Here is a 17,040-nt window from a genome sequence, read left to right as displayed (position 1 = left end):
TGGGGGGGTGGAAAAAAGTAAACAGTATGCTGCTTTTCATTGAGAAACGTTTTAGGGCCCATTGACAACAGCCGATGCGCTACATTGCACAGTGCTGATGTGTCAATCCCGGCACTTTGCACTGTTACTTTTTTTTTAGAATTGAACTGAAATGTCACAAGTAACATTTCATGCTTTCCTGTCCATAGGGTCTTTCAAAGCCCCCATATCCTCCATATCCAGACAACACTGTCGAGATGCACCCAGCTGGCTGATTGACAGCGGGATCTGCCTATCTAGAGGCAGAGCCAAATCGATGTCCCTGTGTAGCCGGCGGAAACACAAAAAAACTGACTTGGGATGGAAGGAGGAGTCTATTTATTTAATGTGGTTGATGTGTTTCCTGTTGCAGGCAGGCGGAGCCTATATCTCGATGGCTGTCCTGGAAGATGACTGGGGAAAACTATGGGGTAGTCTTTTTTATCCCAGAGTTCTCTTTAGGGTCACGGGAGGACATATACTAACCTCCCATGACCCAAAGCTCAGTATAAAGCGGGCTATTGCCCGCTATATAGTGAGAGCGCCGCAGCTGGGACGGATCCAGACAACACTGTCGAGATGCACCCAGCTGGCTGATTGACAGCGGGATCTGCCTATCTAGAGGCAGAGCCAGCTGTGCCCGCCCCCTCCGCTGTCGGTTCCTCCACTCAGCACTGGAGGGTCGGAAAGGGGAGGGGGGAATCCCTGCGGGAAGCGGTGACTGACAGTCAGCACTCTCTGCAGGGAGATGATCGGAAAGTGAGGGAGCGGCGGTATGTGTTTAGAGCCGATGTGTGACAGTTTAAATAGGACCTTAAGACTTGAACAGACCAAAAGGGTAAAATAAGAAAAGTTCCTTGTTAGTGTTTACATACACTTTAAGCTGATCGCTGCGGTGTTCTCCTGAAGTTACATTAAAGGTAGGAAAATTACCTGTAGGTTATTCGGTTCCACTAATTTCGAGATCCTGGCACTTGGTGGTCCCATGTTGAGGATAGTACACATTGTGGCTTTGTAGTTCCGAGCGGATGAGGGTCGTGAAGACTTGCTTTCAACTAAAAAAAATAAAAATACATATTGACACAAGCCACAGTCTACCCTCCCCGCACACCTCCCCACTACTTTGCTATCCCCAAAATATTGTCTAAATACCAAAGACTGCACAGTAAGTAGCACTTATGTGATGTAATATTCCTTTCCTGTCCAATGTGGGTGGGTTTGAACAGCACTTTTAGTCCCCACATTAGGCCACGCGGCGTCACCATTGAACTACATTTCCCTGCATGCCATGCTCTGATGTTGCTCAAGGATGCCAGTGAAGAAAGCGAATGGGTGTCAGGCCAAACACTACTGGGTGACAACTGTCAATCAATGCTATGGGTGTTACTGGGCGCTTATGATTTGGCTCACCGGCGCTTGTAGTAACAAGTATGGAGATTCAGTTAGAGAGGGACAGATCGAAAGCAAATAACTGTTGTGCTCTCGCAGATTTAAAAAAAAAAAGACTCAATAAAGAGACAATAAGGCCTCATTCACATAGCTAAGTGTCGGCCCGTACAGATCCGTGCGGCATGCACGGCCGTACCCAAAAAGGACAGGTGCTGCGTGTAATTGTACGCAGCAGCCTGTTCATCTCTATGGGAGTATGTGGCCGTACGCTCACCCGAACTGCACATCCGTGCACGTGCGGGTGTCCGTGCTCGGACGCACACAGGATCCATCCTGTGTGTGTACGAGCGCGGACACCTGCACCTGCATGGATGTGCAGTTAGGGTGAGCAGCACCTGACACTCACACGCAGCACCCGTCCTTCCCGGGAACGGCCCGGTACGGCCGCTCACACCGCACAGATCTGTACGGGCCGACACTTAGCTGTGTGAATGAGGCCTAAATGTGTATTTGTAAAATAAACATTTGATATAAATAGTGTACAAAGACAATATCAGTTTAAAGACATAACATCTTTAAAAAACAATTTGCCATAAAATGATTCCTAAACATTATTGTTTGCCTTTAATATGAAGAGAAAATCCACTGAATGCTATTTAAACCTAAAAAAAAAGCTACATCTCACCTAACAGCCAGCAACGTGTGGGGAAAACGGAATGTTTGTTGAGTGTAACCATTATCTGAGTCAGCAAAAAAAGTTCCATAGTTCCATAATGCAATGTAGGATATCAGCACTTTTATGGGTTGCCTATCTTCTCACCTTTCCTTGGTGTTGTGTCTCCATCACGGGGTGTCCGAGGAGAGGCTGAGCGTTCCGGAGAGGTCTCAAGCTGGCTGCCAAATTGCTGACGTCTGGCCCGGCTGTTTGCGTTCATTCTCTCAGCAGCCATCTTGGCACATTGATCGCAGGTATTGAAGAACACGTTGCAGAACTGGAGAGAGTAAACAAACCCAGTAAAGTCTACAGACGGCTATGGAAAGTCAGGATGGCCCATAAGGGAGAGCGTCAGCTAGGTTTAATAGGTTAAGTTGTTTTTTATTTGCCAAAGTGAGGGCGACAGGAGTATCCAACGCTTTTTGGGGGTTTACTACTTCCTCTCCATCTGGGCTTTTAGTAAAAGAATAGGTAGAACACCGGACCAGGAGGGAATGGCGAAAAGGAATCGTATAATGTGTAGGAAGGCCCGTTCATGGTGTTGGTTAGACAACCTTACACTTGTATAGGTGTGTGAAAGCAGATGGCAGTATAAGCTTCTATCCTATTACAATAATTGCTTTGTGTGTTTGAGGATCACTCAGTCATTGCGTGCGCACAGAACAGTTTGCATCCCATAATGCAGTGCAAGTGTCTCTCCACAGGTCAATTATTGAAGGTTCTGAATTAGGTTTTGGACAGAGAGCGGAAGGTGGAAAATCTCTCATAGGTTGGGTTTAGTGTTTCTGAACCCAAGAACAAAAATGTAATATATTGCCGCTTAGCAGTACTTAGATGTGGTGGCTGCATTTGTTTTTTCCAGGTTTCTATCATTTATTTTCACCTGGTGATCCTGCCAGTAAAACATTTTCTGTCCTAGAGTGACAAAGCTCACTCACCTTACTGTGTCTATAGAGTAAGAGCAGCCTGGAGGGGGGGTACTCTGTAGTTCACAGATAGAACTGGAAAAATGAGCCTGTGAGATAGATAACATACTCAACTATCCCCAACTTTCATAGTGTTGGGGGGGTGACCTCATCCTCCTGCAGACAAGATCCCTGGTAATGCTGAGTAGCCCAAAAGATCAACATTCTCCAAGATCTAACGGGAAGGATGATGTCGTCACACTCACCAAGGTGCCGTGGAAGGCAGCTGGGGAAAGGTAAGCATATTATCTAACTCCCCCCTCCACACACGGGGAAGGGGGTACCTTGATTAGGCAGACTTTGCTGTTGAGGTGCAAGGTCCGCTTTTAGGTTTGTGTCCCCAGTGGGGGAATTTTCCCTCACTTCAAGACAGAAAGGAAAAAAAGAACTCTCCAGTCTGCAACAAAATACTTTTTTTTTTTTTGCAAACTAGGAAATGGTTCAAAAACCCATCAAAGTATTATTACTGTTCGAGTCTTATTGTCCCAATGACAAGCAACTCCCTTATTTCTTGTCCTGGTGTCAAAAGTAAAATGTCCCCGTCCTTAAAGTTTGGCTTTAAGGTTAAAAAAAACTGATACTTCAGTTCTGTATTGTTTATGTTAAGCTAAATCACATTTTGATTGTGTATATGTCTGAAGGACTTCATTGGCAAAATAGCAAAACGCCCAGTTACCCCTAACTGCCACAGTCATTACAAAGCAAAATGAAAGTGTTGCACCTCTTCCAGTTATTCTGTAAAATAAAAAAGTAACTGGGGAATCCGGGTGCCTTGTGGGAGAAGGTGGAGACACAGATACTGGGGGTAAGCCCCCCCCACAGAGTTATTAGTATTTATCCCTGTCATTCAACCCCCCCTGGTGCCATTCCAATTTAAAAAAAGTTTCCATTAAAGAGACCCTCTCACCTTGCCCATATAGAGCAAAGCGACAGGGTCTGGTAACCCCCTCCGCCCCAACCATCTTATACTTACTTTCACAGTGTTCCCCCATTACTGCATCCTCATTAGCAGCAGCTACATAATCTCCAATGTTGATGCTTAGAAGCAGTGGTAACAACGCCCCTCTATCGTGTGACTGGGGCCTATTGTTTGGCTACTAGGTCCGGGCACTGTATTGTAGGATGAGTTCTCATGCTCCAATTTACCCGCTCCTAGTATTCTGCAATGGCAGCCCTAGATGAATGAGGAGCAGGGAAGCAATATGAAGGTGAATATAAGTGGATTGGGGTGGTCACTTTCACTTTAGCACGAACCAGTGAGGTAACAGGGTCTCTATACCCATGCGTGGTATAGTAACGTCAGCTTCTGATGTCCCCGCCCAAACTACCAACTAACCCTCTGTTGTGGAAGAATTTGGAATGAATCTGACTTATAGTCAAGAGGGACATAAGCAGCAAATGAGGTTCATTCACATGCGGTGAACGGACACAGCCCAAAAGCAAAACACAAATACATGCAAACCGTCCAGCTACACTCCTGTAAAAGCGAAACGTCTACCTTACTTACCTTATTGTAGTCAAGCTTGCCGCCGCTGTTCACATCAGCTAAACGAAGGACCGCGTTCAACTCTTCCGGCGACATCTTCTCCCCTTTCTGCGAACAACAAATGATCCGCTTTACATTTCGATAAATAAGAAATTTCAAAGTTCATTCATCTCCACAGAACCGGCAGCTCATATAAATATTTAATCATGGAAAATTGAAGTGACAATGCTTGCCCATAGATGCAAAGATATATACATACACATCGTGACTGGTGTGTGATAAACAGCGACGCTCGTGGTATTAGGGACGCACACAAATCAACAAACTGCAAAATAATTCTGAGAGATGCCATCTATAATGAATAAGAGGAATGAATAAAGGATGGCCGCTTCTGCATAACCTCCCACTGCCTTCTCTACCTATGTTTGGGGGTCAAGGCTGATTGTACGTAATGCAAAGATTATGGCAAACTTCTTTGCAGATCTGTAACTGCTTCTGTTCTCCAGCTACTGAAATATGTTATTGATGTAACTTCCACAAACAGATTGCTGATAGAACCTCAGTCACAGTGCTGTAAAAAGAGAAACCAATGCATCTTTGTATACCTGTGGATAACCTTGGCCAACGAAAACTATATAGCCAATTGTTTGTGTACCGTTGACCATCACACCTACCTATATGGCCAAAAGTAGAGGTGCACCAAAATAAAAATTTCAAAACCGAAACGAAACCGAAATAAAAAAAAATGTCAGGCCAAAACCGAAACTGAAAATGTTTTTTATTTTAACTTTTTCAAATTTTTTCAAATATTTTATTTATTCATTTTTTTATTAAATATTTTTATTTTTTACTTTACTTAACTTTTAGGGGCTTTGGGGAAATATTAGGGGTCTAAACAGACACCTGATATTTCCTTTGCAAAATAGAAAAAATGATTGAGAACACAGAGTCCTCAATCTCTTTTTCTGTATCCCCAGTTATAAATGAACAGGAATCCTCTATACTGAGTGTTCCTTTCCATTCATAACATGAGGACAGAGTATGTTTACTATAACTACAATCATGAAAGGACAGGAGGTGATGTAGATCACTTCCCATTCATTCATAATTGAGGCTATAGTAACCATACTCTGTCCTCAATTATGTACAAACACTCAACGATCACTGGGTGTTTGTACCTCGCTCTCCATCCTGGCAGCTGTCACAGGAGGCTGAGCGAGCGGTGCAGGGAGGAGAGACGCCAGCCGCTCACAGCGCTCTCCTTTTCTGTTCCAGCATTACTGTGCTGGCTCCATAAAGGCACGGTTTCATGAGTTTGGTGTGGAGGAACTCGTGTGTCCTGCACAGAGCCCTGACCTCAACCCTACTTTGTGATGAACTGAAATGCTCATAGCAAAACCAGATTTTGTTGGGTTGAATGGACACAAATTCCCACAGACACACTATAAAATCTTGTGGAAAGACTTCCCTGAAGAGTGGAGGCTGTTATGAATGTCCATCAAGTTCAAAGTCGTGCAATGGTCAGGTGTCCACAAACCTTTGGACATACAGTGGTACCTCGGTTCTGGTTGCGAAACTAATTGGTCGCATACCGAATCAAATTTCCCCATAAGGTTGAATGTAAATGAGGTTAATACGTTCTGAACCATATGTAAATTCATTACCACTCTGCACATTCTTGTCACTTTCATTACCGCTCCGCACTTTCTTTTCACCACCATGCTTGCTCTGCACTTTCTTTGCAGCCATGCTAGATTGAATAATACTGCACAGTACTGTATGTGCTAAAAAGCACACAAAAAAGCTTCACAGCAACTGTGAAGCTACGTGGCTAGAGGAAGCCACGACCACGTGCCAGAGCGGGGAAGATGGCCGCGGTCATGTTGATCACCCGATTTGAAGTTCGTGAACGGAAGCAAAATTTTGCCGAACTTCCTGTTCGCAGACCAAATTGTTTGCGAACAGAAGCGTTCGTGTACCGAGGTATTACTGTGTTGTGTACTTCCCTTTAGAAAATATTTTTTTTAAACATTAGATTTGTCCTGATTATTATAAAGAGAACAAGGAAATGTATAGGACATATTTTCTATTACATTTTTTGACCGCATGACCAAATAGCGCTGCTTAGTCTACCATCTGGTCAAGCCACTGCAAACTCTTCTTTACATCTTCTTTGCTCCTGCAGAAAAATCCCACTGATTCCTAATGGAGAGTCTGTCCACTGCCAAACCTCAAATAGATGGACTCTCTGTAGCCTTGAACTGGATTTTACTGCAAACAAGCATAAGAAAAGGGGGCTGTGCGGCTCCCATTAGGCTATGCACTGCAGTTCTGACAGGAGCGTGGACAGGTGAGTATAAGAATTTGAAGGGGTGCAATGCAAAGGATAACGACACAAAAGCACAGGTATTCTTCAAACTCTTTTCTTCTGTATATGTAATTTATATATTTATAGAAGGTGATCATAACCCACACCTCCTTAATGTCCTCTTCCTCAGGGTGTATACATTCAATTAGTCAATCCCCATAGCCGAGGTCCTCTGTGTCCCTGATTAATTTCCTTTCCCTTCTCCGCACCATTTCCTGTTCCAGGACATCCTTTTCGTGAAGTGACAGTCTTTCAAATTATCAGATCAATGTTATGCTAAAAATTCTTGGTCATAAAAAATACATAGAATACAAGGTCGAGTCCTTTCCAGAATCTCGATTTTAATAATAATTTTTAGTTAAAGCTGAACTCCAGGCACAAATTTTAAATCATTACAAAAATAAATGTTTTACCTTTAGCAAATATGTAATTTATTGTGATTCTAATCCTAATGCCACTGCAAATGAGCTCCTTGTATCCTGCATAATAAGGGCATTGTGTCCCGCATTTCCTGCTTGCATGACCAGTGGCCGCTATGCCCGCTCCTTCCCCAGGCCACCAGTCATGTCACATCCCTGCTGTTCTATTTTTTCCACCGGCGTTATAATCACATCACCACTGGCTGTAGTGGAACGGTCCGGGAGTCTCAGGCTCCCAGTCTGTCCCAACCACTAACAAATGTGGACAGCAGAGCAGTGTGCAGCAATGTGGTAGAAGTCAGAAGGCTATAACTGCAAAAAGTTTCCCGGCACACTCGCCAGCCAACATGCAAAAAAAACCTGTCTAACCACTAAGGTTAAAAACAGAGGTTTGGATACACGTCTTCTGCAGAAAATGTGAAAGCCGCACAGCCACACCAAGGCACCTCCATATAGTGCAGTCCTAACTCTAAACTAGGAGAGTCTCCATCTTGGAGCACATGGGGCAGAAGATTAAATTGGGTGCAGGTTTGTCAGGACGCACAAGGGACCCCATACATCACAACGGCTGCTGAGATCAACGAATTGATGAGTGTGTTTGCCATTTGTTTTGCTTGACTGATTTGATGCAGTGACGCATGGTGCGGGATCCCTTATGCGTCCCTGTGCCTTTAAGGGAGGTTGGGCTTCCTCCTGACAAACCTGCACCCAATTTAACCTTCTACCCCATGTGCTCCAAGATGGAGGCTCTCATAGTCTCATAGTCTCTTTGAACGTCCAACAGAGCTTATCTTTTACTAAACTAAATAAAGACAATATAATCTTTAGTTTTAACAAAAAAAATTAATACATGGGGCTCTCTAATCGCTATGGGATCGCGTGAGCACAACACGCGATCCCATCAATCAGGCCAAAAGCCATTGAGTTTAGGTCAAAAGTGAGTTTGCGCTCTTCCAACCTTGTAGGAACAGTTTGGTGAAGACCTTCTTCTATTCCAGCATGGCTGTGCCCCCGTGTACAAAGCCAGCCATAAAGGCACGGTTCGATGAGTTTGCTGTGGAGGAACTAGAGTGTCCGGCACAGAGCCCTGACCTCAACCCTACTGAAAACCTTTGGGATGAATAGAAACACCAACAGTGAGCCAGGTCTTCTCATCCAACATCAATCCCTGACCTGAACCCTACTGAACACCTTTGCGTTGAATATGAACACCAATTATGAGCCAGGTGTACTCAAACAACATCAGTACCCAACCTCACAAATACTCTTTTGGTTGAAAGGACATAAATTCTCCCAGACACACCTCAAAATCTTGTGAAAAGCCTTCCCAGAAGCGTGGAGGCTGTTTGAGATGCAGTGTGGGGCCGACTCCATTTGATGAGGTATCCAACAAGCTCATATAGATGTGATGGCCAGGTGTTTGCAAACCAATTTCCCATATAGAATACTTCACTTTATAGAAAAATATTCTCAAAAACATTGTCCTGACCATAACAACGAGAAATAAAATATGTACTATACTTCTCATTTTAATATAGTACTTTTTTGATCACATGACCAGATTTAGTTCACCATCTGGTCATGTGACTGGCTATTGTAGCAATCCCCAGCAACATCTGGTAGGTACCTCAGTCTATTCTCAGCCTTTTTTTTACCTCAGCAAGACTGGTGCCATACAGTTATCTTAACATTCAGCTATAGGCCAGCTTTAAGAATGGAACATTTGGAGGAACTGCAGTACATACTGTGGTCAGGACTTTATGAAGGTCGTCGTGTAGAACATATCCTTTGTTCCCGGGATCCAGTTTTCGGAAAGCTTTAATAAGATCGGCCTTTGCGGCGGGCTTCTCTCTTTTTGCGATGGCACAGAAATCATCGAAGTTTAATTCTTTGGTCTTTGCAGTCCAGTACTTGTTGAGAGTCTTCTTTGATGGATTACCTCCGGCCTGTTGGAGAACTGTACAGAGGGAGAGAAGAAATGGTTAGATGTGCAAGGTGCAGGAAACCTGTTCAGTAAGGCTAGGTTCACATTATGGCGATCCGTGACTGCGCGCCAATTGTGCACGAACCTGCACGGTCACGGAATCTCCCACCACCACCATTATTTTGTAATGGCACCCCAGTCGCATCGGGCAGATCTCGTGGTTTCCCACCGAGATACCGCCCGTGCAATCGCGGCTCAAAAAAACGCACGTTGCATGTACCTTTTTTAGCGATTGCCACGTGGCCCCATTGATTTCAATGAGGTTACATCCTGCTGTGTGCAATCGTGCGGTCCTGGGATCACCGACATCTGAACCTAGCCTTAAACCTTACGCTAGATTTTATACTTAACCTGCTTATCAGGGGCGCCCTGAGGTCGCGTGTCACCCGGTCTCTAGACCGGGTGACACCTTGCAGTGTCGTCATCGCACGCGACGACATCATCGCGCATGCGCAACAATCTTATGATGCCTGCCGGCGGCCATCTTGGTGATGGACGCCGGCAGAAAGAGGAGGGGAGGTTCACCTGGCTGGATGACGTATGCCGCCGGGTCTCCTCCTCTCTTCTGACACTGTCGGGCTCTCGGTCCATGACCGAGTGCCCAACTTTTTAGAGGGGGGGTGACACCAAGATCACTGTCAGTCATTCTGGTGTTACCTCTGCAATGGTGACACCCGGGTGTGGGCCGCACCCCACGCACCCCCCTTGTGACGCCACTGCTGCTTATATTTTGCCTTCCCTGGTTCCTCTTTTCCCACCTCATCAACCTCATGACATTTTTAAACAAAATATTTCCATACCTTATCTGAGACCCATTAATGTTATCATTGTGCTTCTCTATGCCATGCAGGAAGATCATGGCTGATGCAGGGTCAGCAGGGTGTTGTACATAGCTTCTTGAAAACATCTCAGCACCCTGTCTCAATACTCCTCTGAAGAGCCATCCTCCCAGATGCAAGCGGGTGGAGGTCTCTTGGGAGGAGTTATGCAAATATGTATTAATGGATGGCTGTCAGTCTGTGGGCATTTGCATGCCGACTGCCCTAGGTAATGCCCACATGTGATGCTGACATAACCTAAATCCAATGAATGAAAGGGGTGGGCCAGGCTGGAAAGAAAAGGGCTAGGTGATACTGGATTTCCTGCAGCCAGCTTTCTTCAGCTTTTAATGCACATTGCGAGACGCTCACAGTGAAAACAAACTATAAACTATTTCGGTCCAGGAGAGGAGCCGGTGCAACTGTACAAGACTGAAGGGAAGGTCGGAGTTCAGCTTTAACCATGTACTCGTAGTTTTCCACCCTTTTAAGATACTACAACTCCCAGCATGTCTTCCTTGCCACAACAGGTTTACTTTCAAATCATCTTTCTGAAATGTATTTGGTAACGTGATCCTCGTCCTGTAACAGCATACGCCGCGAATGATATACCGGGGAAATTGTTATCATTCCATCACTTTGTCTCGTGAGAACCCGGGCCCGGATGGCCTGTCCTCCTAACCACGGTGACCCGGGATCCAGGGATACATTTCCCTGCAGATGATGGGGATTTAATCTTCATTTAACGATGGGAAATATTTGGTATTCTAACGGCCTGTTCCAGGCGACCTTGACACCGGCGCTTTGCAGAATCATAATTGGTCAATTGCTTAAGTGGTTCGTGGAAGGAGATGAAAGACATAACAACCCGAAAGGAGATAACATTTGTTCTCGCCGCTACTATTTTTGAAGCGGGATTATGAGGAACCTGCCATTAGCGGCTGGGGGGGAAAATCTTCTGCCATAATGTTGAAAGCCTTCATTAGGCTAAGCACATCTGCTGAATGTGACCGCCTGTTAAACTAGCCATGGCGTAATTAGGATATCACGACTGAAAAAAATCCAACATGTCATCAGGATTTATCTCTCCGTCAACGCGGCAGAACGACGCAGTTTAACTCTCGCCGTGCTGGCTGCCTCCAGTAGACCTCATCGCACACCGATAGGGGAGCTGTGTCCCTGGCTGGGATCTTTCATCAGTGCTGATCTCAGGTATGTAGATAAGTTTCAGTTATAGATCAGTTCCATCAACAAGGAAAAACAATCAATCAATAAATGAGATAATAGTAATGCTACAAAAAAACAAAACCGCACTTAAAGGGATGCACTGATACCAATACTAGTATCGGTATCAGTGCCGATACCGAGTATTTGGCCGAGTACTCGCCCAAATGCTCCGATACCTTTCCCGATACCGGAACATCTGGTCAGAGGAAGATTTCCTCTGACCGGCAGTGCCGTAGGGGAACATGGAGCCAGCTACAGGTGCGATCAGGAAGCTGGATGGAGAGTAATGACCTGCCCCCCGGCTTCTTGATTGGCCGGGAAGCTGGCTCCATGCTGATTGGCTGGGAAGCCGGCTTCCCGGCCAATCAGCATGGAACTGGCCGAACAGCCGGCTCTTTGCTAATTGGCTGGGAAGCCGGCTTTCCAGCCAATCAGCATGGAGGCGTCTTCCCAGCCAATCGGGAAGCCGGGAAGACTTACAATCGAGCCGGCCAAACAACATGGAGCCGGCTTCCCACGTCATTACCTGCCGCCCGTCTTCATGATTGCCCTGGAAGCCGGCTCCATGCCAGCAGAATCACCGATATCGGCTCTGGGTATCAGTGAGTACCGAAAGCAAAATATCGGTACTCGATACTGAAAAACCGGTATCGGTGCATCCCATTAAAGAGGACTAAAATTATTTAAAATATTAACCCGTGCAGTGGGGCTACCCTTTGCACTTCAAGGGTTAACGTTTTGGTGTAGGCGTCAGAAAGCAAAAGAGATATACTCGCCTGATCCTCAGTCCTGCAGCAGCCAGCGCTCACCTCTCCCCCGTGCTCCTGCTTGTGCTATGTCCCTCGGCATCCTCACGTCTAATAGACTGGATCAGACCTGATGATGTCACGGCTCTTTAGACCGCATTCGATTTTCACAAAAAGGGGGCGGCACCAAAGGCACCTTTTATAGTTCCCCCTTGAGGCCAGAACAGTTCAGTTTCCTCAAATCATGTTTGAAATAGCTTGCGGTTATCAGGCTGTCTATGGCCGCCTCTAGTCAGATAAAAGCTGAGTAATGTTCAGTAAATGCTGAGCCTCCATGAGTGAAAGAACTGAAATCCAAGAAATAAATTTGGCCCAGGAACAGTCAGGCTGGGGGTGAAAGAGCTAGATAATGCTGGACATCCTCCAGCCAGGAAATGAGGCGGGCTCTATCTGACTTGCGTCAGCTTCTAATGCACATTGTGAGAAGCTCCCAGTGTGTCAATAAAGTTGTATCAGACTAAACCTCTGTGCAAGAACTTTCTAAATTCCCTATGTATAATAATACAGTACTACATATCTATGTTACTTGTATGTGTAATAAAACAAATAATATTATATAGAAAACAATTCAATTTGGGTCCTGTGAATATCTGTGAATGTTCATTTTGTGCCAACAATAACAATCACAAAGCGTTCTTATACATTTTCTTTTCAGGTACCCCCTTTTATCACATGACAATGACTGGGTCTAGCAATTGGCTGGTAGACCTGAGTACTGCATCATGGAAGGAGGTCACATGCTCCCCAGACCCCCTTTCATCATATGACAGTGTTTGGGCCTATTGACTGACCAGTAGGCTTGAGCACTGCATCATGGGAGGAGGTCACATGCTCCCCCATAACCACCTTTCATCATATGACAGTGTTTGGGCCTAGAAACTGGCTGGTAGAACTGAGCACTGCATCATGGGAGGAGGTCACATGCTCCCCCAGACACCTTTTCATCATATATCAATGTTTAGGCCTAGCAATTGGCTGGTAGACCTGAGCAATGCATCATGGGAGGAGGTCACATGCTCCCCCCGACGCCTTTTTATCATATCACAGTGTTTGGGCCTAGCAATTGGCTGGTAGACCTGAAGCATGTTCAGTCGCTAAGCCGTTTGCGAGTGCTGAGTTAACAAACCGCCACTGAACACTGTACTCCAAGCCAGCGCTCAGCACTCGCAGCGGAAGTGAATGCGCATGCAGAGTGCGGAGTGTGATGGTGAAGATGGGGTCAGAGCGCCAGCGGCCATTTTAACTGTGGGCACACCCTGCAGTGCTGGAGAAAGGTGCCTGAACCCCGATGAAGGAAATCAATTCAGTGTGGGAACCTACAATTAAATTCTTTGGTGGACGAGCGCACCAAATAATCATTGGAAAATAGTATTTATTAGTCAAAAATATTATCTTCCTCCATTTTGCTTAGCACGGTGCAGCTGAAGTGTTGAAGCGGCTGCAGCGAACTGAAGTACTGCAGAACAGCTACTCAGCGCTTGGCTAAGGAACTGAATGCGCCTCTGAGCAGTGCATCATGGGAGGAGGTCACATGCTTCCACATACCCCCTTTCATCATATGACAGTGTTTGGGCCTAGCAATTGGTTGGTAGACCTAAGCAGTGCATCATGGAAGAAGGTCACATGCTTCCCCATACCTGGAAGTGTTGGGAATTTAGCAGTGGCACCTAAATAAGGAGAACTGGAGAGGCGAGTAAAACTGGTTGCAGGGAGGCTCTACACGCAGAAAGGGTCCCTCTAACCGTCCAGCATGGTGAAGGGTGACCCCAATACCTATACGCAGCTGATCTTTGTCTGTGATGTTTTCCAGGCTGGTCTTGAAGACGGTGAGGTAGGCGGCTCGGCAAGCAGCATAGAAATTCTCATCCTCCTCCTTTTGGGCTTTCTGGCTCTCTATCCGCTCATCGGATGAGTACAATCTTCTCGTAAGTGACGAGGAACTTCCATGAAGATTCTCCATCCTGAAAAAGACAAAAATATTACTAGTGGAAACCAGGACCAGGCAATGCGACTGTATCCCCCAGTCTGCTGCAGGCAGGAGGAAGCATTTGCTCAGTCTCCCCTCCCCAGTGATCAGTCTGCTGCAGGCAGGAGGAAGCATTTCCTCAGTCTCCCCTCCCCAGTGATCAGTCTGCCGCAGGCAGGAGGAAGCATTTCCTCAGTCTCCTGCAGGCAGGAAGAAGCACAGTACTTCCCCTTACGATGCCTTAATTTGTGTCGGCAGATTTGTATCTGCCTAAAAATCTAACTCACAGATGTGTCAAATATGTTTTATAATATGTGTCATATATATAAAACAACAACGCAGCAGCCAATGTGAGCGAAGCACAGCCTGCCGTATGACCCTAATGTGACACCCGGCCTCCTGCGCCTCATCTGCCGTGGTGCACAAAGTCTTGTGATGCTGCAGCAATAACATTTTCACATGCTGCCTCTTTGATGTACCATCTGCACCGTTTGATCCGCGCCGCCGTGTGTTTTGTTCCGCCGCAGGCGTTTGTTGTCTGTTTATCTTGGGAATTGCTTTCTGATCCCATCAGCTTCATGAAATGGCCGAGGGTTTCCTTTGATTGTGCGTTTCGTATCACTTTCAGTCACGTGATGGGATATTTTGGGAGGACAATTAAGGTGGCACAGTGTTGTGATTGAGTTGTTGACATCTCGGATATCATTTAAATTGTTATAATGCTTCAATTAAACCGTTATAGGTACAAAGACACCAAAAATCAGTGATAGGGGATTCATAAATGTGTCTTTTATATATAAACTTTATAAAAAAAACTAGAAAAATAAAAAATTCCACTAAACAATACCGGCATCAGTCACATAATGGAACCAGTTCCTAGCAGGCTTATTGGTAATGCCCAAGTCCTGTGTGGCCCATTCTCTATACCCACCACCCCGTTTCCAGCACCCCCACATACCTCTTCTTCCTCAGCCCCGTCCTATGACGCTGTGGCTCCTCATCCTCTAGCGGTGTCCTGAATGCTGCAGAGAGTGGCGCCATCGAATGATATAGCATTGCTTTCTAATGCAGCCTTTCGCCACCGGGCTTTCCTGGAACCCTGAGGTTCCTCCTGAGGTTGCTTGGGGCTCCTTTATAAGAGAACAATGGCAGACCAATCTCCTGCCTAAACTGACCACCAAGGTAAGGGGTCACTTTCACACTGACCACAAATTCAAGGGGTCACTAAAACACTGATCACTAATTTAAGGGGTCATTACCACAGTGACCACCAAGGTAAGGGGTCACATCTCCACTGACCACCAATCTGAGGCGTTACTTCTATACTGACCACCAATGTAAGGGGTCACTACTACAATCATTACTAATGTAAGGGGTCACCTCTTTAGAGACCAGCAACGTTAGGGTCACTTTTATAGAGATCACCAATGTAAGGGGTCGCACCAATGTAAGGGGTCACTACCGCACTGACCACTAATGTTAGGGATTACTTGCACAGTGACACCACCATTAGGTGTCACTTCTATAGAGACCACCAATCTTAGAGGTAATTCTATAGAGACCACCAATGTTAGGGGTCACTTCTATAGAGACCACCAATATAGAGGATTACTTCCACACTGACCATCAAGTTAAGAGGTCACTTCTAAAGAGACCACCAATGTTAGAGGTCACTTCTATATAGACCAGCAACGTTAGGCTCACTTCTATATAGACCAGCAACGTTAGGGTCACTTCTATATAGACCAGCAACGTTAGGGTCACTTCTATAGAGACCACCAATATAGAGGATTACTTCCACACTGACCATCAAGTTAAGAGGTCACTTCTAAAGAGACCACCAATGTTAGAGGTCACTTCTATATAGACCAGCAACTTTAGGGTCACTTCTATAGAGATCACCAATGTAAGGGGTCGCACCAATGTAAGGGGTCACTACCGCACTGACCACTAATGTTAGGGATTACTTGCACAGTGACACCACCATTAGGTGTCACTTCTATAGAGACCACCAATCTTAGAGGTAATTCTATAGAGACCACCAATGTTAGGGGTCACTTCTATAGAGACCACCAATATAGAGGATTACTTCCACACTGACCACCAATATAGAGGATTACTTCCAAAGAGACCACCAATGTTAGGGGTCACTTCTATAGAGACCACCAACATAGAGGATTACTTCCACACTGACCACCAATGTAAGAGGTCACTTCCAAAGAGACCACCAATGTTAGAGGTCACTTCTATATAGACCACCAATGTTAGAGGTCACTTCTATATAGACCACCAATGTAAGAGGTCACTTCTATATAGACCACCAATGTAAGAAGTCACTTCTATATAGACCACCAATGTAAGAAGTCACTTCTATATAGACCACCAATGTAAGAGGTCACTTCTATATAGACCACCAATGTAAGAAGTCACTTCTATAGAGACCACCAATATAGGGGGTTACTTCCACACTGACCACCAATGTAAGGGGTTCACTTTCCTCTTGAATCAGCCAAAATTCAAACTGAGGGTGGCCCTATCAGCACTACCCAACTTGACAAAAGTGAAAAATGGACTGATCCCGGGTGCTGCAGCCACCTGAATACAACAGCCACCAGAGCAGATAACACAGCGTGAATGGAGAAGTTTATTGATCTCGTCTTGTTCATCCCGCGGGTTGAGCGAGAGAAATCTAGCCGTGTATAGCTAGTCTCAGACTAGACTGCATTGGTCACCTACATGCGGGACGGCATCTGCATATCCTTCAACCTCTAAAGCTGGCCACACATCCACAGCGTGCACTGATGCGTTGGCCCTTAAGGCAGTTAATTCACAATGCACGGGTCCTGAATGCACAAACCAATGCACCTGCACTATATTTA

The 17,040-nt window shown here is 45.6% G+C and overlaps 1 protein-coding gene across 1 annotated transcript in view; it reads right to left on the bottom strand.

Annotated features, from left to right (window-relative positions):
- Positions 1-15,202, bottom strand: part of EFCAB7 (EF-hand calcium binding domain 7) — a 33,416-nt gene extending 18,214 nt beyond the window's left edge. The window contains exons 1-6 of the mRNA XM_018553839.1: positions 15,120-15,202; positions 13,969-14,156; positions 9,106-9,317; positions 4,595-4,681; positions 2,228-2,399; positions 952-1,073 (exon numbers count right to left, since the gene is read on the bottom strand). Of these exons, the coding sequence (XP_018409341.1) occupies positions 952-1,073; positions 2,228-2,399; positions 4,595-4,681; positions 9,106-9,317; positions 13,969-14,156; positions 15,120-15,202 (864 nt within the window). The remainder of the gene's footprint in view (positions 1-951; positions 1,074-2,227; positions 2,400-4,594; positions 4,682-9,105; positions 9,318-13,968; positions 14,157-15,119) is intronic.
- Positions 15,203-17,040: the final 1,838 nt, after the last annotated feature.

Source organism: Nanorana parkeri, unplaced genomic scaffold (assembly GCF_000935625.1).
Source record: "Nanorana parkeri isolate BGI_ZX_2015 unplaced genomic scaffold, ASM93562v1 scaffold131, whole genome shotgun sequence".
In the NCBI taxonomy this organism is placed as follows: Eukaryota; Metazoa; Chordata; class Amphibia; order Anura; family Dicroglossidae; genus Nanorana; species Nanorana parkeri.
Note: the sequence above shows the minus strand (reverse complement) of the source record. Positions and strands in the feature narration are given on the sequence as shown.